Genomic DNA, 25,895 nt, shown 5'->3' with positions numbered 1-25,895 from the left:
ATAGAAAATGTTCCCAGAAATACTGTCTCCTGTTTCACATTATTCAACAGATAAGGCATACATGAATTCTTAAATTATAAACTTAAAAAAAACTAAACAACAACCAGAAAAACGTGAACATCAAACATGCACTATTGCTCATCCCAGTTTAGCATCAATCAGACGACGTTCCATGATATTTTTCATTACATTCTTGACTGTACCGCGAAACCGTCGGAGACTGGTAGTGCAGACTAATGCGTTTGCTTCTCCCAGATGTTCAGTTCAAACCTCAATATCTGAGCACAAGAAGCCTCCATGGGAGAGAAGGCCGAGAGGATTCTTCTCCATCACTTCACCGGGAAGCTTCGGCATTACCCCGGACGTTTCACAGCAGTTCTCATACACCCTTCAGGAGTTTAAAACAAGTACGCTGGATTTTCCCCAACACATCTGGTCCAGGTTCTTCGTTGGTTCCTTCCACGATGCATGTTTGACATGGGAATGTAATTGTGTGAGTCTGAGCTCTCACCTACCACAACCGAGCAGAGTGAGCAGGAGCAGAAGAGGGAGGGGCTTAGGAGTTCTCCTGCAGCTCTTTGGCCTTGGTCAGAATGGTAACGACATCTGAGATGGGGTAATCCTGAGGAGCATCATCCAAAGGCAAAAGAAAAGGCAATAATCTTACCTTCACACACACACACACACACACACACACACATATATATATATACATTTGCGTTTTGAAAAGCTTTACCTGCAGTAATCTCATATTCACTGTGAAGTCTCCTGCCAGCAAGTCCTCTCGGATGAGTCTGCCAAAAACAAGGTAAACTTTGAGTTACAGATTTTTAATGCTGTAGGATAAAAGGGAACACGATATACAAAGCTCACATGAGCATGGCGCAGCAGACCAGGATGAGGAAATGGAAACGATCCCGATCAGAAAACAGGGTGTCCCAGATACGGATGACATCTGGCAGGAGGAACTCCTGCGATAACAGCAAGGTCAGCCAGCGAAACGTGAAGTACTGTGGTTTGATGTTCTGCTCTTCCTGTGTGGACACAAGAGAACAAGGGGGGCGGAGACATCAAAGCCGTGCGCCTGAAAGAATGTGATCCTCCTCCTCCTCCTCCTCCTCCAATCAACAATTTCGACTTTTCTCAAGAAAACCCGACGCCGCAGCCAAAACGGTGGGTAAATGGTAGAGAATTGTGTTGAATTTACTTTTATTATGCTTTTGCTTTCTGTGTTTTCTGTGTTTTTCTGTTGTTTAAATACACGTAGGTACATATGAGTATAATTGTAGGCATTCATCCGGTGCGTAGGAACGGATTCATCTAGTTTCCATTACTTCTTATGGGAAATATAGTTTCAGTTTTCCAACAGTATTACGGAACGACACGTTCCACATCGAGATTCTGCTGTATTTAGCATGCAGCTCTCGATAGTAGATTCAAACGTCCCTATAGTTTCCCCCGAGGTACAAAGAATGACCGTACCAGTTTAAGATAGAGCACCGGGTCTCTGTCTCTGAGCATGGAATACACACTCTCCATCTTGTATGTGATGCCGCACTGAGAGTCATCAAGGCTCTTGATGAAGTTGTCTCTGTTCTCCGACATCAGGTTGGTGAAACAGAAGAACGTGTCCGCCTCGGCGTGCTCTGAAAAATTAAACCGGAAGAATTTTATTTCCCCAAGTGAGAAACATGCAGCGTCACAATTCAAATGTTGCTGACCTTTCCACTGGCAGTTTGGGTCTGTGGCAAAGGTGTAGTAAATTGGTCCAACAATCTCATTCATGCCCTGTACATAGGCGATGCCCGGGTTGAGTTTGGCATAGATGAAGAGGATGCGCTCCACCACCTCCCAGTGTGCTTCACTCCCGCAGGGCAGCACCTCATATTCGTTAGATGGATACAGGTTCAGCGCTTTCCCAGGTGAGCTGACCTGGTGGAGGACATTTACTTTACCAGACGGTGGTTTCAGTTATCTGTAAAACTGCAGAATTGTCCTCTACTGTGCATATAAATAAAAATATGCATGTAAATTCAAAGAAGAAGACAACAGGAAGTATTAGTGATGTGATTTTAGAGTGTCAGGTGAGGAGATTAAGACCGACGCCGCTCGAATCAAAGCCATTTAAGAAACACTTCCAGCACCAGTCTGCACTTTTACATAAGAAGTGGCAGACTGTTAACAATCTGTTTTCAAGATGGCCATAAATTATTATTATCATCATCATTACAATATGAACCCACCTCGTGTGACATGCTAAGCTTGAAATCTGCTGAGCATTTCCTACTTCTTAACGGCCAGGATCCACAAAGCGACCTGGAGCGAGCAGACTTACATTGGTGACTCCGCTGCGGTTGCAGTTTACGGTTTGTGATTTCAGGGTGGTCTGTTCGACTCGTCGACGCAGGGTCTCGTAGTCATTCTGAGGATCCAAGATAAGTTGACAAGGATATTCTGTAGGACTCTGAAAAAACGCCATGTCTGGGTACAACCGCCTGCAAACACGGAGACAATACACACACGTCATATTTTACCTGATTGATGCGCTTCTGTTTCGTTTCATTCTGATTGGTTCATATTTTATAAACAAGCTGTGGTCCTTTTTTCATGCAAACACAATCAGGCACAAATACTGCACCTAGTTTTAAAGGCATACCTTACATCCTTGTCAATCTGTAGGAGAATTTCATTATCTTTAAAGTAGGTATTCCACCTGCTATCTGGGTTTGGGTTCAGAGGCTGGAAAAAACAAAAATCAAAGACAGACAAAATGGAATCCCCCGAGTTGAAGGTGATTTATTAAACACACATAGACCAGGCTTAGCTGTAGATGGCGATATTTAAAGATGCACATGACTATTCTGGGTTTTTTTATATTTTCATTTCAAACAAACAATGAAGTCATTAAATGTAAGCATCCAGATGAACACATCATGACACAAAAGCTATCTGGATATTCCAGCAGGAACAAAAATTCAACTCTGTCTGATAACAGACTTGTTGGGGGAAAAAGCATCAGCGACTTGACTCACATGGTCCTCCATTGTCACGTCTTCTCTGGAAAGGCCTAAATTGGCTTTGGCAATGCCGGGCTGGATGATCATTTCTTTTAGAAACTGAGAGTACACCTCCCTGTAACAGACACGGGACAAAACGGAAGTCAGCAAATACTCAAAACCTTCTGCAAGCTCAGAGTAGTTGGCATTTTTCTAAGGGATGCTTCTCAACATTTCTACTGATGGAGACAGTAACTTCAGGTAGCAGTCAACAAGGATGAAAAAATATAATCAAAAGAGAATTATTAGAAAATGACAATCTGAACACAAACTGTACCATTTTAATTTCATAAAGATGTACATTTAAAGTAAAAGTCAAAAATTTCAAAAGAATATTTGTATTTTTAAGTACATTCACTTCTAATTGAGAAAGATAACATTTTGACCACAGAAACTGGTTTGGTTTTCTCCTTACCTTTGCTTTTTGAGAAAAGACTCCCATAACGTCTGATCGAAAGGCAGGTAATTGAGAAGGATCTGAAAAGACGACAAAAAAAAAAATACATTTATGAAACATAGCTAGCATTTTGAATGCTTACGGCAATTTTTAGGATACATAGATTTTGGATTGTATTAATTTTAGTGTACGGTTGTGTAGCTTATTATTTTGATTAAAGAACATTGAAGACACAGCAACTGAAACCAGTTGATTCAATTTTTTTAAATGTCCAACAAGAAAATTGATTAGTCTATTTGTATGTCATAATCAATTAAATTATTTTAATATTGATTGGGCCAAAACTAGAGTGAGTCCCAAAAGTCACGCATAAACATACGCTATAACTTACCTTCCAGCAAAGTGCTCGTGTGCCCCCTTCAAATGGGATTCCTAAGATTGATAAAGAACAAAGAGGTCAAACACACAAAGCCTCAACATAGAGGCACGAAAAACAACAAAGTGTGAAAGTTACCATTGAAGCACAACTCCCTCAGTGTCTTCAGGTTTATGCTTTCTTCACTTAAACTTACTTTGAATTCTTGTATCCTAAAAATAAACAGACAGATTGACACAAACAACGCAACACGTCTCTTTTGGTGATCTAAGTGAGACACAGGCCGTGTTCTGTTATCTTCATGAAGTGAATGCTGCTTTAGGATTATCCCTGCAACAGAAACCCTTATATCTTTCTACAAGATTAGCCAAACGCAAAGCTCAGCACAGTCATATCTGGCCCATTTCTCCGAAGCTATCTTTGACGACAGTTTAACTGTGAACAAGTGACATCTGTTTTCAACCTTGCCCTGACAGAAACGCACTGTCAGCGAATTCATCGGGCTGGACGTTAGCTTACTGGCGCGTCATGTGACGCGCAAACAGGGAGCTAGCTTGCTTTCTTGTAAAACGCCCATTATACCGACTATTAATGTCATTAAATGTGATGTTTTAAGCCGCCCAACATCATATCAGAACGTCTACTGGGTGTGTACGTGCAACTCGTGGCTTTGAAGCTTACATTTAGCTTGCGTTTGGTTAGCCGAGCTGCTGCTGCTGTAGGCTTCACGCGTTAGTTTAGTTTATTTAGAAGTTTATTTAGCTGCATGCTAGTAGCATGCTACTCTGCTAGCGCTGTCTGAAGCCGGTGAATGGACAAAGAGTCAGGTGAGCCTCACCTGTTCCTGTACGCAGTAGACATGTCTGGGCGGTCGGCGATGTTTCCTTCAACCTTTTCCCAGACGGAATGAATTCGTCAACAGGAAGTCCCTCCTATCACTTCCGTCTCCACAAGATGCGCGCGCACATCAGTGCTGCCACCTGGCGTGTTGAAAATCGCATATAGACAAATATTATAATATAATCTTCTTTTTTTTATTTCTTCACTAATTAGCTATTACACACTTTTTTTTAAAAGATTAATGCAGAATAAGAGTGCTGAAAAAAATAACATGACATTCTGTATTTTTATGACTGTTTGGTAAAAAGTAAAATAAATAGAGCAATGGGGCATAAAGGGCTGCTATAGCATGACACAGTAGTCAGGTTGAGGTTATCTCCTGGTTCGAGAGCATGAAAGACAAAAAAGGACATGACAGGAGCCGTGTTGTCGGTTGTATATTATATAAAATAATGAATATTTCTAAACTCCTAACCCTAAAAAAGCAGCATGGTGGTGCAGGGGGTAGTGCTGTTTCCTCACAGCAGCAAGGTCACAGGTCAAGCTTGGGGCCCTTCTGCGAGGAGTTTGTATGTTCTCGCTGTGTCTGTGTGGCTTCTCTCCATAGTTCTCCGGCTTCTTCCCACCTCCAAAAATATACAATTTCATGTCCAGTTTGTTATTGTAAATAAAAAGTAGCTCTCAATTAACTTACCAGGTTAACTGAATATCCTGTTTAGTTTTTAATCTGCTGCTCTAATTTTTACCTGTTGTGTTGCGTTTTCTGTTTTATTGTTATGTGAAAGGCTAACTTTTTGATTGAATGAATTCAACTCTTTAGTAAAGAAAAAAAACACTATGACTACTAAACAACAACAACAACAACAACAACAACAACAACAATCACAGGTGGCACAATTGGATAGAAAAGCACGGAACGAGTGATGGAAGAGAAGAGGAAGGACGGGATGGAGAGATGGGGGAAAGGAGGAGTGGCGCAAGTCGGAGGAGGAGGAGTCTGTTGTTGACATCGGACGGAAACGAGATTCGGATGAGTGAAGACTGGTGTCAATAAGTCTCATTTGTGGCCCACGTCGAGACGCAGCCTCGGCCCGAGCTGAGGTACATCGCTGCCCCGATGGAGCTTTCACTCAAACACCGCTGACCTCTGGTTCCGCTGCTCTGTCGGCTAGTGCTAGCCCCGCAGCTAAGTTAGCTAAACGCCACAACTGGGAAAGTCACCGTTAGCCACGAGCTAATGTAGAAATGCACTAGTGGCACACAACGTCGGCTCAGGTTAGCATAACAAGTGTCGCCCTTCGGCCGCTGTGAGTGAGCAGGCTAGCAGCTCTCTTGTTTATGCCAGTAGCAAGCTAACGTTGTTGTCAGGGTGAATATATGGAATATGTGGAACGCGCTAGCTTGTTAGCATCTGAGTGACAGTGTGCCGTTTCTGCTGCAGAATTCATTGCTGTGTGTGTGTTGTCAACTATGCATTAGTAACACCAACCAAAATACAAGACAAGCTAGGTTAGTAGATTCACTTTAGCATTATAAATCATTCTGTATTCATGTAAAACTGCACTTTTTATTATTATTATTAAGTACAATTGGAACGAGTTGTTGAAAAGTAGCAAACATCAGTTGCTACCAGCAGCCAACAGGATGCGTGATGTTATTTTGGTTTTTTGAAATTGGAAGCAGCTTCTAGTTAACGTTGTTCCTAACCCCGTCACTTTATGATGCATGCGTCCAAGGTCCCCTGCACTGCCTGTGATCCAAGCCGGAGAAGAAGAAGCTATCATGGCAGCAAAAGCAGGAGACAGTCCCGACAGCCTCATGACTCTGGCTACGGTCTTCTGCTTGAGGAACCTCAGGAAGACCATGTGCTACCAGGGACTGAGGAACAAACTCTGCCTGCGCTCAGATATCTTCCTGCCCAGTGAAATCTGTGACAAGCTGGTTAACACGTGTGTGTCGGGACACGTAAATTCAGATGCCCCCATTTTCCTGATGTTTCAGTTTGTAAAAAATGGCTCAGATTGATGACTGTATGTTCTTCCTTTGAACAGATATATGGAGTTGGTCCACACAGACAGTAACTTTGAGCCAGAGGAGAGATTCTTCCTTCTATTCTCGGACCCTCGATGCACCAGGCTGACCAGGGTACAGCTGAGGGAAGACTTCGTACGTGACAGAGATCTGGACGCCATTAGAAAACAGGTGAGTTGCTGCAAGTTAAACATTTTGAACGCACACCTTATTCCTGTTTATTTTGTGCATAAAGGATCACAATGTGAGCTTGTTCTTATAATGGGATCTTCTCAGTAATTGTGTTTGCTCTGCTGGCTGAACAGAACCACACTCTGTTCTGAATGCACATACAAGAATTAAGCTAGTTGGTCGCTATGACATGGCGCAAGTACGGCTGCACAATTCTGGAAAGAAATCGAAATCACTCTGGACAGAATTGTGATGCTTCCTCTTTGTATTCCCGACAGGATCTGATTGAGCTGCACCTCACCTACTGCAACAGTCTGTCATCCCGCAGCTTGAAAGCGCTCGCCTGTTTTCGTGAGACGTTGGTGTCTCTTTGTCTGTTTGGCTGTGGCCACATCTTTGACAGGAAAGACGGTGCCCCTCTTGCCTGCAACGAAGACACCGAGGATGAGGAGGAGAGCCCAGTTTCGAGACGAGCATTGGAGATGGACTTTAATTTCCAGGGGTTCAACCGACTCAGGTTGCTCAACATAGGCGGCCTGCCTGATGAGGTGGACGTCGAGACCCTGGTCAAACCCCTGAAGTCGCTCACCTCACTAGATCTGTCTAATGTTCAGTTGCTGGGAACAGCTTTTCTCATCCAGTGGAAAGACAGGCTGGCATCTCTGGTTCTCTACAACGTGGGCCTGTCAGAGGAATTGGTCGGCACAGTGGTGGAGATTTCCAATCTCAGGTGAGGCGGCAGAGAGCTTTTTACTCAAAACAAAACAAATATCTATCTATCATCTAAGGAAACACTTGAGCCGTGTTCTAGATTATACTCAGGAGTTGCGTACCGCATGCGAGTATACTCGGGTCAATTTCAACAAGGGTAGTGTTGCCTCAGGTCGGTTTCTGTGGTGATCTATTTACAGGAAATGGTGGCCGTAATATTTGACAATATCAATGTCGCTTTCAAACAAATGGCTTTTAATTTGACTCAAAGGAAGGCTTTGATGCTCGCGCTGTTCTTCTCTGCTGCAACCATCGTTTCCTTCGTCGTCATTTTCACGAGCTCGGAAACGTTTGTGAACGCTCCTCTTTCCATTAAGTAGACACGATGACGTTGAGGGCGAGAAGAGTTCATTATTCCACAGTTGACATTTTGGAGACGTGGGTACTCGTGATAAGCAGCACTTTGGCATCCTCGCGTGGGATTTGGACGACGGCTTCGGTCAGACGCGCGCCTTTATCTCAAAGCTGGACCCTGCTTGAGCTACGTCAGGGCTAATGTTAGCGGGTTTGCTTAGTGTAAATCTTTTGATCAATAAAACTTTACATGGTAGCTTCCAACACTTAAACTTTCAGTTAGTGATAATGCGATAATGGAGTGTTGCAATAAGGGGGGGAAACGACAACCCATAATGGCATTCTCAACAGAGGAAATCAACCCAATTAGTAACAGGGCCAACACACGGAACTACAGACACGCTAACATTCACACTAACATTCACACAGTAATTTAGAGTCACCAATTCACCTTTAGTGCATGCTTTTGGACTGTGGTTGTAAGTCAGAGAATCTAAACCCATGAAAACAAAGGTCCCTGGTCCTCAGGCGGATTAGAAACCTGAGCCTTCGTGCAATGCGACAATAGCGCTGCCTCTATTGTGATCGTAGAATTTGTAGTATAGTTTTATGTTTATGTTGCGTAGCGGCGTTTATCCTGATAACCCTGAAAGCAATATGTTAGTTTTTCAGGGATTGTAATGGTGCAGCAACAAGTCTGGAGCAAAATGACTCCGATCCAAAACTAGAAATGTCAACATTTTCTCCTGCGTTTGACTTTCAAGAATTATTCCCTTTTTGATTTAACCACCAATCATCAAGACTGCACACTTGACACTGACAAAGCTCTGCATTCTCCAGACATCTTGACATCTCACGGGACAACAGGCGAACCTCCAAGTTTAAGATGACAAGGAAGATTGTGACATCCATCGTGCAGCGTCTGGTCAATCTCGTGTCGCTGGACATCTCGGGTCACATGATGCTCGATAACTGCACCGTTCCACATGTCGAAGAAGCTATGGGGAAGCCCAGGTGGGTACCCGGCTTTGAGGGTGTTCATGGGAGACATGTGAAGGGATCTGTTGCGGTTTTTGTTTTTAGATGAACTTCTCAACAATCTCTCTTTCAGCATCGAGCCATGCAAAAGCAGCATCTATCCTTTCCGGGAGCTGAAGAGGCCATTGCAGTTTCTTGGGTTATATGACACCACCCTCTGTAATGTGACACACATCCCAGCTTATAAGGTACATGGTTATCGTTCTTTGAATCACTTCAGCTTTTATGAGGTTCACATAAACGTTATTTTGTTTTTCAAACCTTGACAAGTGTCTACCACCCTCAGATAGAACCAGGAGCCCATTAGAAAGTATTGATTCTCTAGTTTACATGAGAAATGGCTGAGCTCCAGCTAAGCACTGAGATATGGGGCCTACATGACATTTTGACGCCTCCGTGGGTCTCGCGGAGTTTATTGATTTGTTTTTATTTTTAAGACTAACTGCAGTCGCTCATGCCGGCCACTTTTTCACAGTTTCACAATTCATGATGTGTTTTTATTTTTTTTTATTTTTTTTTATTTTTTTTTTTTTTGTTTTTTATTTTTTTTTTGTGTCATGATGTGTTTTTGAGAGTCAGTTTGATTGATAAACTGTAGAAAGATCCATCTGATAGGGCTTATGTTTCTAGTACTGAAGTTATCTTTGTCCTAAATCACACATTTTCCTTTCAGATTAAATCATGCTTTATTATTGACATAGAAAAAAAAGAATATGCTTTTGGCTACTGCTGCTGAATTCCATGTACTTTTCCTGCACTTGTATCAGTTCAGCAATGAACAGAACTCGACCCCAAACGGGCTTGAACGGAAGAGGAAGAAGCCTTTAGAACTGGATATGCGCTGCATGCTAACATGGCGGGTCATGTTCGGTTCTTTAAATCTCATTTGACCATCTCCAGGTGACTGGATCCAAGAACGAAGACCAGGTCCTGAATGCCATCGAGGCTTACACAGAGTTTCGCCCTGAGTTGGCGCACCGAGCTATCAATCAGCTGTTTGACATTGCCCGGATACAACACTGCACCCATCTCCTCCGAGCTTTGCAAGTATGATCAGTTCAGATTTGGTTGTTCTTTGAAGGTGCTTAGTTAGTGACTTCTCGTGAAATGGCATTGCAGTGATTCTGCGTATCTCTCTCTCTCTCTCATACTGTTCTCATAAATGTTCTATCCTTTCAGCTTGTCATAGCAGCATTGAAGTGCCATAAGTATGATAAGAGTATCCAGGTGACGGGCAGCGCTGCTTTGTACTACCTGACCAACACGGAGTACCGCAGTGACCAGAGTGTCAGGTTGCGTCGAGACGTCATTCAAGTGGTACTAAATGGAATGGAACAGTACCAGGAGGTCACTGTGAGTAATAGAAAATATAATAGACCGTTTACAATGAAGATCAGAGTTTATATTCTGTGTACCTTTTACAATTATATGTATGTTATGTTTTTCTTACTGTTGTTTTGTCGATGTTAATGCAAACCGCTTTTGGTACCGTTCTGCTATTGGAAAGGGCTGCACAATGATTAACTCACCCATTACCTTAGAAGTAAATAATAATTTAAGTTGTAAACCTTCCGTTGTCTCCCTCTCCCCGCCCGACGCCAGGTTCAGAGGAACTGTTGTTTGACTCTGTGTAACTTCAGCATCCCAGATGAGCTGGAGTTCCAGTACAGTCGAGTCAATCAGCTGCTGCTGAAAATCCTGGACCCGACCCGGCAGGACGAGTCCATCCAGAGAATTGCTGTGCACCTCTGCAACGCTTTGGTCTGTCAGGTGGACAATCAGCACAAGGAAGCTGTGGGAAAGATGGGATTTGTAAAGGTAAAATTCAGTCAAATAAACACAATAGCACACACACACACACACACTGAAAGTTGTTCGCCTTAGCCATAGTATAATAGTGACACTGAAATCAAGCTTGATTGTTTTCTTTTCTGACGTTTCCTCCTTCACAGACGATGTTGAATTTAATCCAGAAGAAGCTTCAGGACAGAATGGTGAGTGTTCTCCGGGGTTGTTTGAAAATGTAATTCTGTTTCTTGATACGTATGAGGCTGACTGTTCACGGCAGAACCCGGTGTTGTCAAAAGTTAGTAGGAATACAATTCTGAACCTCTTGATCCGGGTTTAAAATTTCAATGACATAAATGTCACTTAAGAAACCATGTTCAGTGAAATCTATTTATTCTTGAATAACTATCAAACGAATAATAATACTCGTGAGAAATGAAGTTCCACGTAAAAGAAACGAAGGAAAAGGCTAATTACGTCACACGTTTTCCAAATGCTGCAATCGGATAGCTTCTGAAAGCGTTTCTTCCTCCAGTGCGACCAGGTGATGGAGTTTTCCTGGAGCGCTCTCTGGAACATCACCGATGAGACTCCTGACAACTGTCAGATGTTCCTCACCTGTCGGGGCCTGAGTCTCTTTCTGGAGTGCCTGCAGGTCATTCACCTTAGAATGTCCACGCTTTATCTATTTGTTCCGCACACACTTCTCTTATTATTGAATGCTCTGTGTCCAGGAGTTTCCAGACAAGCAGGAGCTTCACCGCAACATGTTGGGGCTCCTGGGGAACGTTGCTGAGGTCAAAGCGCTGAGGCCTCAGCTGCTCACGCCACAGTTCAGCACTGTGTTCAGGTATAAGGACGGCCGGCACCGGGACAGATTGAAGCTATTCTTCAATGGTTTTGGTCGGACCTTTCTATTTGAGCAACTTTGTTGAAGCCTGCTCCCAACGTCTAACAATTACATTTACTACATGTCAAAGTTCCACAACGGTTCAATCGTTTAAACTCGTGAACCGTCTCCAATCTGTTTCAAATGTCCTTGATTTCCTGTTATTTTATGATGGGTTTGTTGTTAGAAGTCTTTCACAGCCGTTGTGCCTCTCACTATCAGAAATAATACCATGGCAACAAGCTCCTAAATTTGCCTAAATGTTAATCCTGGGTGAAATGCTAGTATTAAAAAAATAATCAAGACAAACGTAGTGTTGTTTTCAGAAGGTCCTGTTTCAGGTGTTTCTTTTTGCTGTCTGCTCCTCCCAATGCTTTACCAGCAACCTACTGGACAGTAAAGCCGATGGCATCGAGGTGTCCTACAACGCTTGCGGTGTGCTTTCACACATCATGTTCGACGGGCCGGAGGTTTGGTCGGTGGATGAGCCACGGAGAGAGACTGTGATGGACAAGATGTGGGACGCCATCCAAAGGTGGGACGTCAGCTCACGTCGCAACATCAATTACAGGTAATTATCGCTAAATGGTTCCTCAATTTATAAAAAAAAAATACACTTTTTCATTGTTCTCCAAAAAAACTACCTGCCAGTGGAAAGACACCTGATTAAATCTAAGAGCAAACACAATAAAAAGACCCTCGCGTCGCATGCTAAGATGACTTTGGTCTCGCAGGTCCTTTGAGCCCATCCTGCGGCTGCTGCCCCAGAGCATCTCACCTGTCAGCCAGCACTGGGCCACCTGGGCGCTCTACAACCTGGTGTCAGTTTACCGTGAGTATCCGCTGCTGCTTTCTGTACTGCGCAGGAGTATAACCCTATATTTTGTCTTCATTTATGCATTTAATGTTGGTTTGCAGCTGGCAAGTACTGTCCCCTATTGATAAAGGAGGGAGGAATAAGTCTTCTTGAGAAAGTTCTGGAACTGGAGAGTTCAAAGCCGGAGACCAAGGACATGGCCAGGTGAGACTCTGTGTTATAAGCTTGGTGTTCTTATTATGGGCTACGTGTTCCTGCTACGAGACGGGAATGCTGGCAGAAAGAAAGGGCAAATTGAGTTATTAGTCTTAGTACTAAATACTCCGCAGACTCCGGAGAATTTTGTGCATTTTTGTAAAGAGCAAACTAGGAAACAATATTTTCTGCAACTTTGACCTGGATGCAGTTCATGCTGATGATGTGTTGTGTGTCTGGCGTACAACTGGGAGGTTAAAGAGCAGCTGTTAGTGGATCGCAGCTAACATAAAAATCAAGACATTTACTTTCTCCTGTATCGGTTCATATTCACAAATATTTAACGCAACATTTGCGTCTGTGAGATTGTCCAGCAAGACGCAACAGACAGCATCGACCGTCTCGTCTGGAAATCATTTAAGAATGATTGTATTTTTCAGCAAAGTAATGGAGCAGTGTGAAAACTTCAAAGAAGACCCCATGGACACGAATCATGGACAGGAGGTGAACCACGGACAGAGAGGTTGACGCCTCAGGAGGCCCTGATTCTGAGCAAACCAAGCTAAGCGCCCTCGTCCCGTCCTCACGCCCGGGGGCGATCGTGTGCAGTACTCTTATCCTTCTTATGTCGTAGAGCAGAAACGTGTCTCTGACCCTTTTCACTGCAGTTTGGACCTAAACACATGACACGTAGGACTAAAGCTGGGCGTTCTGTTTTTGAGGGTGCTTACCTCTGCTTCACATAACCATCTTTACTTTTTGGAATGTGTGTGTGTGTGTGTGTGTGTTTGTTTGTGTGTGTCAGCCAGCCAGCTCTCTACCATTACATACATCCATTTGAACAAAAGGCTGCTCACTCAGTCCTGCATGTGGAGGCCACTCGGCTATTTACACGTGCACAGCGACTATTAGCCATCCTGCATGTCGGATGCAGATCAGCTTCACACTGATGCTGCCTGGAGGGACGTCTTCCCCGTTCTCGTGGCACGACGATGGACTTCTTTGTTATATATGTAAATATTCTGTTTGTCTCATCTTTTTACTGTGTGTACGTTTTATGATATACGTGTAAACACCCACGGCTTTACTCTTTATTTAATTGTGTGTCTCCAACACGAGGTCGGTGCGGAGACGTTATCCACAGAACAGCCAGTCGTTCAGGTGCAGTCTGGCGGTGCCGGGTACGGCGCTCTATACGTGATCCTTTAGGCCCGTTCAAACCTTCAAAGCAGCGTCTGTTGATCCTCCTCACTGGGTTAAGTGGCGAGGGAGGCCAAAGTGCTCGGATCAGTTATATCGCTACAAGTGTGCGAACGCTACCCAGTTTGGTGTGCAGGGACTTCAGGCACTTCAGGTCCTCGGCCTCAGCTCGCCCCTTTGGAACGGAATGGACTCTGTTCTTGTCGGGCAGCTCAAACTAATACAAACAGAAACGTGGAATTGATCAAACTCAAATGTATTAAAATCCAAATTTTATTTTATTTTTCTCTCTCATTTGATGTTCCAAGTCAATAATTCCAGTCCAGATGGCAGCCCGATGTAGGTTGCACCGAGAGAGCAATCACTTTCTACAGACAACGCTTTTTGAGCCATCCTATCGACACACGTTGATCCGTCTACTTCTGATCACCAACACTCGCTGAACTTGCCGTACTTAAATCAGAAGAGTGAGTGACCGGTTCAACTACCACATAAAAATCTGCAGTGATTTCCTTGATAATTGAGAAAATTAAGAAAAACAAAATGTATCTCTCAAAATTGGATTTTTTGAAACATCCACAGCTGGATCATCAGAGTGGGTTCTGAAGAGCGTTTTCTAGCTTCAGTTTCTACCTCGGTTTAATTCTTAGATCATTGCGTTGTTGCCACATTAATACAGGTTCACTAAGTGACCCGACTGCAGTCGGATGAGGAGCACTTACCCCACAGTGGATTAGAGGTGTATTTATGCAGGGACTGCCACGGCCTGCTTCCACGTCTGCCAGTGAAGGCACGTTGTACCGACATTTAATTTTCTGTGCCACACGTGAACTTTGTAAACGAGGTCCAGCTCTTCCACAACGGTTAATGATATGTAGCACAGTGGCGTGTCGTTCCTCGCCGCCCGCTCACACACACACACGTACGAGATCCGCTCGAGTCACACCTAACTGATGTTATCATATATTGTGTTTGGTTTACCCACTCACTTGATTCCACGGTCTCATGTACAGTTTTTATTTGTGTGATTTATGGGAATATGATTTGTAAAAAGCTCTGTTTGTGTCTCTATTTCACAATCCAAGTAATGTTAAAGTGAGCAGTGCTGTGACATCAAACGTTTTACTGGAGACTTTACGTTTCGTTCTGGAATTCTGACGTGTGGATACGAAGAGGATTTTTTGAACCTGTGATCAAAGCGACGTTTCCTCTGACTTTTTAGTTCTCAAGAATCACAGCGTTTGATTAAAAATGCTAATAGAGGTGTAAACTTATCTCGGCGAAGTAGATTATCAGTTTGATATAAGTTTCCATCATCTTTTTTTTTTTTTGAAGACATCCAAAGTGTGGACTTCTGCCTTCCAAGAAGAACTAATGTCTGGAGCTGAAAGAACCGAGGTGTCAGTGAACGCATCTCGCTGCTGTTGGGTTTGGTTGTTATTTATAAAGATGTATGTGCTTCAGGAGAGATGCTGCCACTTTCAAATTTCGTCTACTAGTTTCTTAATGTTTCTCTATTCATTTTTTTTTTGTAACTGCTGATAATTGTAACTTAAAATCGAAAGAATATTTGAGGCAAATATGGAAATCCAGTTAGTGTTCTAAATAGTACCAGGCCATTTGTGTAAAGATATGAATAAGCAATAAAGACGGAGTGTTTAAGAATGGAAAATGTCTGTTGATTTACTCTCTGATTGTGACTACTGATAAAACCAATGGTAGACACTGTAATAAACATTTAATTAGTGTGGAACTAATCACAAATATCACATATTGTCATGGATGTAAATAAAAAAAAAGTGCTAGTTGCTGTTATTATAACATAAGTCATTTTAAAGTTAAGAAACCCAAATTATTCCGTCAATCAATGATCAAACTAAGTGAATAAAAAAAAAATCCAACACCAGTTATGGCATTAAATGTGTTCAAAACTTTGTTGTCATGGTTGCGAGGGACAGAATAATGGTATGATTCCTACGAACACGCGTGTGAGATTTTACAGAAGCAAATGGCTGCACACACAACCCTGTAAACACTGAATACACCACTACACATAAAGTAGTGAACAGAGTGTGATGAAAATCAAAATAGAATCAGGGTCGTCTCGGTTCACAGCTTTCAGGTGAGGTTGAGGCGATGCTGTCCTGTCCTTGAACACACCAGGTGGATGAAGATTTGTAGATTCTACATCATCTTCATCTATTGATCACGTTCTAAAAGTAAACACTAAACAAAATGAAACTAAACTATCTTTCTTCTTGGCTGAAATACATTTTATTGTATTTTTATGAGTTTTTTAAAATAATAAGGTTTTATTTTTATTTTTTTGGTAATCCAAATCTAAATCAGATTACAAGACCCATCTTCAGATTATTATCCATCAAGTTCCGTCCAGCAAACAAACAAACGAACGTCATCAGTACCAGAACCTCCTCGGTGGGGGTTATGAACCTTTAACGCGCGTCGTGCCACCGTCCTCATTCGCGGCTGCGGCTACGCGCACGGTGCCGACGTCACTTTAACGCAGGGCGCAAGGCTGTCTTCCGGTCGTCATCGTCCCGTGAAGCGGATTACAGCGCCGCCGCCGCGCCTGCACCGCGTCAGCTGATCGGAGGATTCCCTCTGCGGAGGGGGTCGAACGGGGCCTGCGGCGCCATGGACTTCAACGTGAAGAAGCTGGCCTCTGACGCGGGGGTCTTCTTCACCCGGGCGGTGCAGGTGAGTGGAGCGATGGAGAGAGGGGGGGGGGGGGGGGTGCGTGCGGGCCGTGCGGGATGCGCTGCCGCTCACAGGGCGCGCATTGCGGTGTGTGCAGTTTCCTTCGACAATGTGTGTTTATGTGATTTAAGTCGTGTTGCGCCCGACACGCGTGGAATCAGGTGTGTTTTTGTCATGTCTGCGGGGACTCGAGCCCGGTCGGGGCTGTAAGCCGATAACGCTGCTGAGCCTCGATCCATTATTGATGGCTGTGATCGAGTGTTTCTACAGAAGGAGCTGCTCTGAGTCAACACTAAAGACATCCTGCATGTTGGTACTCATACGTAGTATTAGTATTACAGTACTGAGTATTATTATTATGAACCGTTTATAACGACACCTTTAGAACAGAGGTTCTCTAAAACATTCATTGTAAAGTAAAATAAGAATTTGAATGCGTTTGTGGTGCAGTGGGCAGCGCTGTGAGCTCACCTGAGATACTCTGGTTGTTTCCTTCTGGGTTCTCTCTGGGTTCTCTGGGTTCTGTATCCGTTGTCTCTATGCCTCATCCTCCAAAACGGTCACACCTGAGAACCTGGATTTCCTCTGAATTTGTGTCTGAAACCTGCAGGAAAAACAGGGCCCAGGATAGATTGACCAAAACCTCCTGCTCTGTCCCAAGGAGTTCCCCATGGTTCAGTGCTTGGTTCTCTCCTCTGCATCCTATACCTCCTCCCTTTGCACAATATTATCAACATGAGTTCTATTTATCCGGATCCGGGTCGCAGGGAAGCCCGGACTCCTCCTGCACCTTCACCCGGCTCCAGAACGCATATGGGACAGATTTCTGATTAAATGTGGAGAATTTATTCCTATTTAAATGCCTCCTTTCGGTCAGAGCCCGGATGGCTCAGTTGGTAGAACATCAGACTTTTAATCTGGGGGTCTAGGGTTCAAGCCCCTTTCTTGGGCGTCAAGCTTTTTAGGATAGCGCTTTTGCCTCACAGCAAGAAGGTCACAGGTTCAAATCCAATTGTGGGCCTTTTTTGTGAGGCCCACAATCCGGTTTTCTCCCACCACCAAATAAACATGCAAATTAGGCCAATTGATTACGCTAAATTGTCCCTAGTTGTGAGTGTTGGAATGATTCAGTCTGTGTGTGGCCCTGCAATGAACTGGCGACTCGTCCAGGGTGTACCCCGCCTCCAGCACGACCCGTGACCCAGTTTACGGATAAAGCCATTAAGCTGGAGTGCATGTCAGCGTTGAACTAAACTGACTCTGTAAACGCTTTTAGTTCACAGAGGAAAAGCTCGGCCAGGCGGAGAAGACGGAGCTGGACCCTCACTTAGAAAACCTGATCGCTCGGGCCGAGGGGACGAAGAACTGGACGGAAAAGATCCTGAGACAAACCGAAGTGCTCCTGCAGCCCAACCCAAGTATGGGATGATCTCTCTCACCTGCAGCTTGCTCCGCCTTTTAACCGTCATGAGGTCATATCCAAGTCTGAGCAGAAGCACGGGCATGTTTCAGCCTCTGTTGAGCCCAATGTGGAACATGAAAAGGCCGAAAGCACGATTCCTTTTAAATTGTTCATTAAGAACACGTTTGGAAAACATTTATGCAGCATGTTAAATTAACGTATACATTTTATTAACTCATGCTAATTGTTCTAGATTTAAGCTCAGTTAGCTAAATTTGGAATAAAAAATAAATAAAACTTGGAACAAAATGTTTCATTTAAAAAAATGAATATGTAATAGAACCATGGATGGATTTTGATAGAAACATCTAACCCTTGACCTGTGCGTTCTTTTAATCCTCCACGCTCCAGTTGACCACACTGGTAAGTCATTTCTCAAATACCAATTTCCCACATTGCATAATCTATACTTTAACAAGGTAGATGATCAGACGTTTAAAGGAAAGCATGAGTGAGTGTAGCTAAGAGAAGGGACAAGTGATGGGTTTATACTGTGCAGCTTCAAACACGAGTTGATCTCCTGACTCTGCAGGAAGACGTTCACTGATTGGACGAAGCCAACGCTGCCTTGCGTGTAAATTCTCAAATAAATCCCGGTCTCCTGGTTACGTATTCAGAGTTGCAAAGGCTTTCAAAACTTTCAAACTTATTTTCAGTTCCTGGAAGTCTGAATTCTGATTCCTTCACCCGGTGCGTCCACTTTGACGACTCACGCTCATGACCTCTGATTCAGGCGCTCGAATAGAGGAGTTCATCTATGACAAGCTGGACAAGAAGATTCCTTCCAAGACAACCAACACAGAGCTGCTGGGCCAGTACATGCTGGACGCCGCCAACGAATTTGGTCCTGGGACGCCATACGGTCAGTGAATGGGATATTTATGTAAATGTTGCACCTGTATACGTATATAGACTGAAAAGCCCAACGGTCCACTAGTTAACTAGAAGAGCACAGCAACCATGGAAAGTAAAAGTGAATCAGAGCTGATGTGTATTTTGAACAGATTTTTGAATCCATAAATGGAGTTTTCAATGTTAAAATTAGTAATTTTTTTCTGATCTCATTCTGGATCAGATCCAGAAGACATTTTTCATGATATCTGATCCATTCATAACTGTGATTTTTTGGCGAGTGAATTGAATGTACATTTTTACAAGATATGATTTTTATTTTGTATTTTTTAAAGCCTCAATTATAAGCAAATGGGAAAATCCAGATTTTTTTTTTTGTATCCAGACGGGTATCCGGATCGCTCTCATATTTAATGGGATCTCAGTTAGACCAAGACCCATCTTCAGATTCTTTCAATCTAATTCCGTCCTGCAGTTTTTTCTGTAATCCTGCTAACAGAAATAAAACGCTTTCAGTAACAGAGCCTACTCGGTGGAGGAAACTAAAGTTGAACTGTATCTAATTGCGTATTGTGTTGATTGCAGGCAGTACTCTGATTACAGTGGGAGCGTACCAAAAGAGACTCGGAGCGGCGGAGCGCGAGTTCCTCCATACGTCGGCTTCCACTTTCCTCACTCCTCTACGCAACTTCTTGGAAGGAGACTGGAGGACTATATCAGTACGAGTGATTTGCTGCTCAGCGTTGTGTTTTAATGCCACCCAAGTGGGGATGATTATTTTTTATAGACACATATGTAATTAATTTAATGGTTTAAAGAGCATGGTTTAAGGGTGCATTGAGATGGGGCCTTCTCCCATTAGCCAGATAAGTGGGGCACGATCTCCTCTGGTCTCACCTCTAGCCTGCATCACATCTCTGATTTCATCCTGTCCTCTGCAGAAAGAGAAGCGACTGCTAGAGAATCGAAGGCTGGATCTTGACATCTGCAAAGCACGCCTGAAAAAAGCCAAGCAGGCAGAAACCAAAGCGGCGGTGAGGAGACATGACACGTGGTCACTGTGGCCCAATATGTCAGTAACTAACACTGTAACTAACCTTCTGAGGTGGCAAAGCTCTGCCCGAGTTCAACGCTACAGGCTGTGCGATACTGACAATCGATCAGCAGGGGGCAACGTTCTCAGCGCAAAGAAGACTGATCGGGAAGAGCCTCATAATCCAAGGAGGATATTATTGATGGGGGGGGGAAAAAAATCTTGTTCTCACTTAGATCCCATAAAATGTTGGGAGCGATCTGGATACCCGTCTGCAGGCTTTATGCATTCAATTCACCATCCAAAAATCACAGTCATAAAGGGGTCGGATATGCACAAAATATTACATTTTAACATTAAAACTCTATTTATGGCTTCGAAAATCTGTAAAATAAAAATAAAGAATACTGATCACGTCCAATTCTCTGATGCTATTCAGGTAACTCTGCAAAATATGCATTTTGATATCTACAATAGTGTTCAGTTGTAAAGGGTCGGTAGGGCGTTCCAGATATTTATCCTAGTGGGAGTTTTAATGATTTAAGTTTTGTGGTTTGAAGCCACAAGTCTGTGACTCCTACTGGGTGAAATATCTGGAACATTCCAGCAGCCCTTCAAACCTAAAGAAACAAGTGCAGATCTAGACTACCAGCCGGCTTCAGTTTCTGAACTAACACACATAAAAATGTTTCCATCATATTCTACATTTTTAGATGCAACCGTTTGCATCTGATGGTCTTCACTAAATAACTGATGTTAGTAATGTAGAGCAAACTATAAAAGGATGAAACATTATGCTGTGATTTCACAAAGATGCCACCGCCGGTCTTGTGTTATTGATCAGTTTATTTGAAAGACCACAAACATGAACATATTTTTGGATTGTCCCTTTAACTGCAGACGAGCCTAAGAAGACGTGGCATCATTAATTACCCACAAATTTAAGTACCTCAGCTGTTATATTAGTAAAGGCATGAAGTCAGTCAGATTATTGATAATCTGAGGACTGCATGGATTAATCCGTGCTGTTTAATTCACTCCTGGTCCTTGTCCATTGTCCCCTGTTCTGCGTTTGGACTAGATGACCTGCTGCTTCTCATCCTCAGCCTGTGATGCATTCTTGTTTCTTTGTCTGCTTCATGTCTGTAACCGCATGACTGTCCCAACATATTTCCTCCCATCTGCTCTCGTTTTATAGGCGGCGCCTGATTTTCAGGAGACGAGGCCTCGGAACTATGTCCTGTCTGCGAGTGCATCAGCTGTAAGAGTCTCGGATAAAACACACACACTCATTCAGGGTCTACGTCACCAAGCAGGAGCTACAGCAAGCTAAAGCGCTAACTTACTGTCACATAAGCAGATGGAGCTCCAGTTTATCGGGTTTGTTTTTGCTCTGTAACTGGGAGGACTGGCAGCGCTGGGATGTAGAGCGGAATCCCAGTGTTGTGAACGTGTGCCGAACGCCGTGATATTCGCAACGTTTCATTTCTACCTGTGTGTTGGTATCGATGTAAGAACTGTCTCTACGTGTGCTGTGTCTTTTTTGTACGCACCTTATCCGATTGCAAAAACAAGTGGTGAGGACAGAGAACCATAATAATCCTTAAAAATGATCATGCTAACTTCAGTAAAACATGTTTGTGTTTAGTAACTTTATATTGTATTTTCAAAACACATGCATACATTTTCCTGCATTACAGCCACGCCCTTTTGTCGTTAGCCTCGTATTCTGACCTGACAGAAACATGAAGGTCGTTTAATGTCATTGATGTTTTGAGTATGAATTGATGTCGGACTCCGACTGCCTTCCCTCAGCTGCTGAGCGAGGAAGTGGATAAAGTGAGTACCATCAGCATCAGAGTGTCTGACGGTCATTGCATGTCTTTGTGTGACCCTTTCTACACTTCCTCCTTGTCATTTCACCCCCCCCCCCTGCAGGCAGAGCATGAGCTTCGCGTGGCCCAGACGGAGTTTGATCGACAAGCGGAGGTCACCAGACTGCTGTTGGAGGGCATCAGCAGCACACACGTGAGTCTACCGGCTCTCACCACTGCTGTTTATAGAGCCGTGTCCACCTCATCCGTCCCGAGACGAGTTATTGTTGCTCTGCTTCCTTCCCGTTGGCAGAATTCACAAGAGCATTGGGACATTATTGTCTCTGTTCTCTTGACTGTCTGTCCTGAGAGTCCGTGGTGAATTTGGTAAATGTTTTGTATGCGTCACGTAGCCGCTGTTAATGGCAAACAAAATGCTGCGTAATATTTCGTAAGACAATATTAATTGTATTTATGTCTGCTTGCTGTTCATTTCGTGCTGCTGCCTGTTTTTTTTTTTTTTTGGCTGGAATATTCTTGTAAAAAAAAAAAAAAGACTTTTTCCTGGTTAAATCATACAAAAATATGTTTCTGAGTCACCGGCGCTGGAATTGTTGGTTAGTGCAGCCGGTCGGGTTGTAGAGGAAGTGGGACGCTTAATTTATTGCTTAGAATTTTCTGTTATGAACAGAATTGCATGATGACTGAAGGCTCTGGAGGGAAGCTAATGTCCGCCGGCAGACACGGGAATGTGTTAATGTTCAGTCTGCAACAGGCTTGGCAGACGAGCAGGATGAGTGTGTCGAAAGGAAAGTCTGCCAAGACTGGATGCTCAGTGGAATTGTGAACTTTGACATAGAAACCTGCTGCTGCTAGGCAACGCTTTATTCTGCACACCTTCTGAGGGAATTGGAAAATGCATTGTGCAAATCTTTACCTGTCCTAAACCAACTGCACGAACTTGTTTGATTAGAACCGTGTCAAAGGGTGTGGAGGACAGAACCTTGGGACAGGCTTGACCAAAGAGACAAGTTTGGGGCCATGAGGTTGCTGGTTCAACCCTCAAAATGTGGCCGTTTTCAATGAGCTTTTTATTTTTCACGACATGCCAGGAAAGAGAAAGAAAGTTCGTACTAAGTTAAACTTGTCTCCCTTAGCTTAACCATCGGCGATGCTTGCATGACTTTGCGGAGGCTCAGGCCACTTACTACGCCCAGTGCCATCACGACATGCAGGACCTGCAGAGGGAGCTGACCAGGTGAGCAGCCGCTTCACCTGCTTCACCAGAACATCAGACACTCCCCAAGGATGGGGAGACGCCGGTGATTGCATAACCTCCTCGACGGAGCTAAATATAATATGTGAAATGATCACATCTTATCAAAGGATCTTGTGTCCATTATTTTATTTGTATTTTTTTATTTCACTCTGCTAAGGGGAAAATATTCTCATAGCAGAACCACATTTAAACCTGGACAAAAATATATATTGAATTCATCATAGCATGTCTGGATTGGATCCCAGTCACATTTTCTAGCAGGAAAGTTATACTTCTTATAAAATTAGCCATGCATCCAGTTGAATTACTCATATCCTTCATTCGTTTCCCAATCTTTAGTGCTAACGGCATGTGTGGCGCCGCCTCCTCCGGTGATGTCTGTCTAAACCCCGCATCCTCAGCCTTCCTGTCATCAGCTGCTGGAGCCGGTTTCTCCTCCTCCCCCAGCCAGAGGCCCGGAACACAAAATATGGATCACACACAGCTTCCCGTCACAGGTGTCAGAAAGGCCAAGGTCCTGTATGACTATGAAGCTCATGATGGCGCTGAACTTTCCCTGTTGGCTGACGAGGTACAGTCGGATGTTCGCTTTCTTGTGCGCAATCAACCCTTCCATCCATCCGAACAGCAGCACAACTCCCACCACATTTTACAACCTTGTCTTGAAACAATATTGAAAGCCATAAGGTGATCACCCTTAAACTTGTGTCGCGTCTGTCCTGAGGTTCACAGTGTTGAAGTTCCCCCTATTTGTACTTTCCAGTATTTTCCAGACATACATTTTTTTAAATTTAAATTATACACATTTGTCTTTTGCATTATAGCACATTCAAGACTTTATGGAGCTTTTGACACAGGCCAAACAGGATTTGTCTAAATGCACTCCCCTTTACATTTCTCTTTCATACTGGGTACAGCATCACTTAGATACCCACAGATCAGCGTTCTTATGTTCTGGCTTTGGTATATGAGAAATATATTGTTGAGGCTTTATCAGCAGCACTCAGTTCAGATTGACCCAGACCCATCTGGTGGCTCCAGCCAGCAGACGGTTCAAAATGTGCACTTTGAATAAACGTGGATCTGTGCCACACAAAAGAGTGTAAGCTTAGAAAAGTTAAAAATCCTCTATTTTTGTTTCTATTTATTTATATGATTTTGTCTCACTGATCCCACCCTTAGAAATGATGTCACCACATGGCACAGTGTGTTATTGTTGTTTTCAGATTTCCTGAAATATGGACCGTTTAATGTTTACTTTTTAAATGGCTTAATTCTGGTAAAAGCTGTTTTGTAAAGTTGTCATAAAATGTCCCCTCTGCTCTCGCTTTGCTCCAGCTCATTACGGTGCACACAGTACCAGGAATGGACCCCGACTGGTTGGTGGGAGAACGGGGGAATGAAAAAGGCAAAGTTCCTGTTACGTACCTCGAGCTGCTGAGCTAATGGAGCAAACAGGACGGACACACACACACACACACACGCACGCACGCTCGAGCAAAGTTTGTGTTGATTAGAACACTTTGGATCCTTGCTGTAACACTTATGCAAACCTGCTTCTGTGACTTCAGACAACACCTGAGTCACATGCCTGTTAACACACATCCAGGGGACCAGTTAAAAAGATTAGAAAATCACTTTGGAAAACAGACCTCCACCAAGCAGCTCATTTCCCTCCTAACTGGATTTATGATCCGTGTCAACATCATAAAAAGGTTCTAGATTGTTCATGTTATCTTTACACAACAACCATGAAAAGTAAAAGTGAATCAGAGTTGATGCATTTTTAACTGATTCTTGAATCCATAAATGGGTTTTAATGTTCAAATGTTATATTTCTCCTGACCTCATTCTGGATCAGATCTAGATTTTGCATGATAGTGCAAATCAGACCCCTTTATGACTGATTTTTGAGTGAATTAAATGCATATTTTACAAGATTTGATTTTTTAGAGCCTCCATTATAAGTAAATGGGGAATGGGAGGAAGTCTTAATCATTCAGATATGTTATTATCATCCCAAACGTATGATGTCTGATGTGCTGTGCAATAAACATGCATGCGTGTTACAGAAATATGTGTGTCTGTTTCTTGAATATCAATAACAAGAGCGCTGATGGATAGTCTTTCACAAATTTATTTTTAATTATAGAATTTCAGAGAAAAACATTTCCTTAGGTTTTTTAGGGAGCATGCTTTTCTGTTCTTAAAACTTTAGTGTCTGTTATTAAATCAGTTTAGGATTGATTTTATATTGCAAACAGTGGTGGAACTGCTAACCTTTTTACACTAGGAGTACCCTAGGAGCAACTAGTGGGGTTTGGTGCCTTGCTCAAAGGCACCTCAGCAGCAAAGTGCTGTACATGTGAAAAATGAAAGCGTAAAAAATTCGAATAATAAGAACATGACATAAAAACAGGAGACATAAATATAGAACAAATAAAGAATGCACCGAATTCCACGTTCAAGGCTTGTAACGTGGAATGTTGGGATGTTTTTCCATTCTGTAGCATGACTGGGTGTGAACCAAGATATCCCAACTGCATTTGTGGATTTTCCCTCAGTTTCTCAAGATCAAATAATCTGATATATAGATAAATAAAGATGTTGCAAGATGCCACAAAAGTGGGGTGAAGTGAAGTAAAAATGCCAACAAATGGGTCCACCTTTACAAACATGCTGAAGCAGCATAAAAAAAGACGGTAGATAATCATAAAAAGCTCATTGATCTAATACTTCAATCAAACAGAACATTTGACATGAAGAAAGCAAAGTGTATGTTGTGTTTAATCTGCATTTTTATCTTTGCAAATTATTTCTTATTTTAAGCGCTAATAGATTTATTCTACAAAACCTTTCATAAATGTTTATAAA

At 43.1% G+C, this 25,895-nt stretch overlaps 3 protein-coding genes and 1 non-coding gene across 4 annotated transcripts; 3 read left to right on the top strand and 1 right to left on the bottom strand.

The window, feature by feature from the left end:
* tbc1d13 (TBC1 domain family, member 13) lies at positions 1–5,524 on the bottom strand. Its single transcript, XM_068753037.1, has 13 exons — positions 5,506–5,524; positions 4,668–4,692; positions 3,968–4,041; positions 3,845–3,885; positions 3,472–3,533; positions 3,033–3,132; positions 2,657–2,739; positions 2,336–2,495; positions 1,722–1,932; positions 1,483–1,646; positions 874–1,034; positions 737–794; positions 1–622 (listed from the first exon to the last, which is right to left on the bottom strand). The coding sequence occupies exons 2-13, from the start codon at positions 4,688–4,690 to the stop codon at positions 557–559; spliced, it is 1,203 nt and encodes a 400-aa protein (XP_068609138.1). The 5' UTR covers positions 4,691–4,692; positions 5,506–5,524; the 3' UTR covers positions 1–556.
* A 927-nt stretch (positions 5,525–6,451) lies between these two features.
* On the top strand, positions 6,452–13,260 carry zer1 (zyg-11 related, cell cycle regulator). The gene is made up of 15 exons (XM_068752880.1): positions 6,452–6,618; positions 6,721–6,871; positions 7,150–7,601; positions 8,777–8,950; positions 9,048–9,162; positions 9,875–10,021; positions 10,154–10,327; positions 10,577–10,792; positions 10,927–10,968; positions 11,298–11,417; positions 11,497–11,612; positions 12,034–12,222; positions 12,386–12,483; positions 12,570–12,672; positions 13,104–13,260. The coding sequence occupies exons 1-15, from the start codon at positions 6,452–6,454 to the stop codon at positions 13,189–13,191; spliced, it is 2,352 nt and encodes a 783-aa protein (XP_068608981.1). The 3' UTR covers positions 13,192–13,260.
* A 3,258-nt stretch (positions 13,261–16,518) lies between these two features.
* sh3glb2b (SH3-domain GRB2-like endophilin B2b) lies at positions 16,519–24,627 on the top strand. The gene is given in 11 exon segments (XM_068752633.1): positions 16,519–16,581; positions 17,858–17,999; positions 18,777–18,905; positions 19,481–19,614; positions 19,837–19,929; positions 21,127–21,189; positions 21,744–21,767; positions 21,867–21,956; positions 22,900–23,064; positions 23,473–23,592; positions 24,360–24,627. Coding segments are annotated over 11 exon segments (1,131 nt in total). The 3' UTR covers positions 24,468–24,627.
* Positions 17,460–17,533, top strand: trnak-uuu (transfer RNA lysine (anticodon UUU)). Its single transcript has one exon. It is a non-coding gene; the product is annotated as a tRNA-Lys (tRNA).
* Positions 24,628–25,895: the final 1,268 nt, after the last annotated feature.

This window comes from Brachionichthys hirsutus, chromosome 19 (genome assembly GCF_040956055.1).
Source record: "Brachionichthys hirsutus isolate HB-005 chromosome 19, CSIRO-AGI_Bhir_v1, whole genome shotgun sequence".
Taxonomy (NCBI): domain Eukaryota; kingdom Metazoa; phylum Chordata; class Actinopteri; order Lophiiformes; family Brachionichthyidae; genus Brachionichthys; species Brachionichthys hirsutus.
Note: the sequence above shows the minus strand (reverse complement) of the source record. Positions and strands in the feature narration are given on the sequence as shown.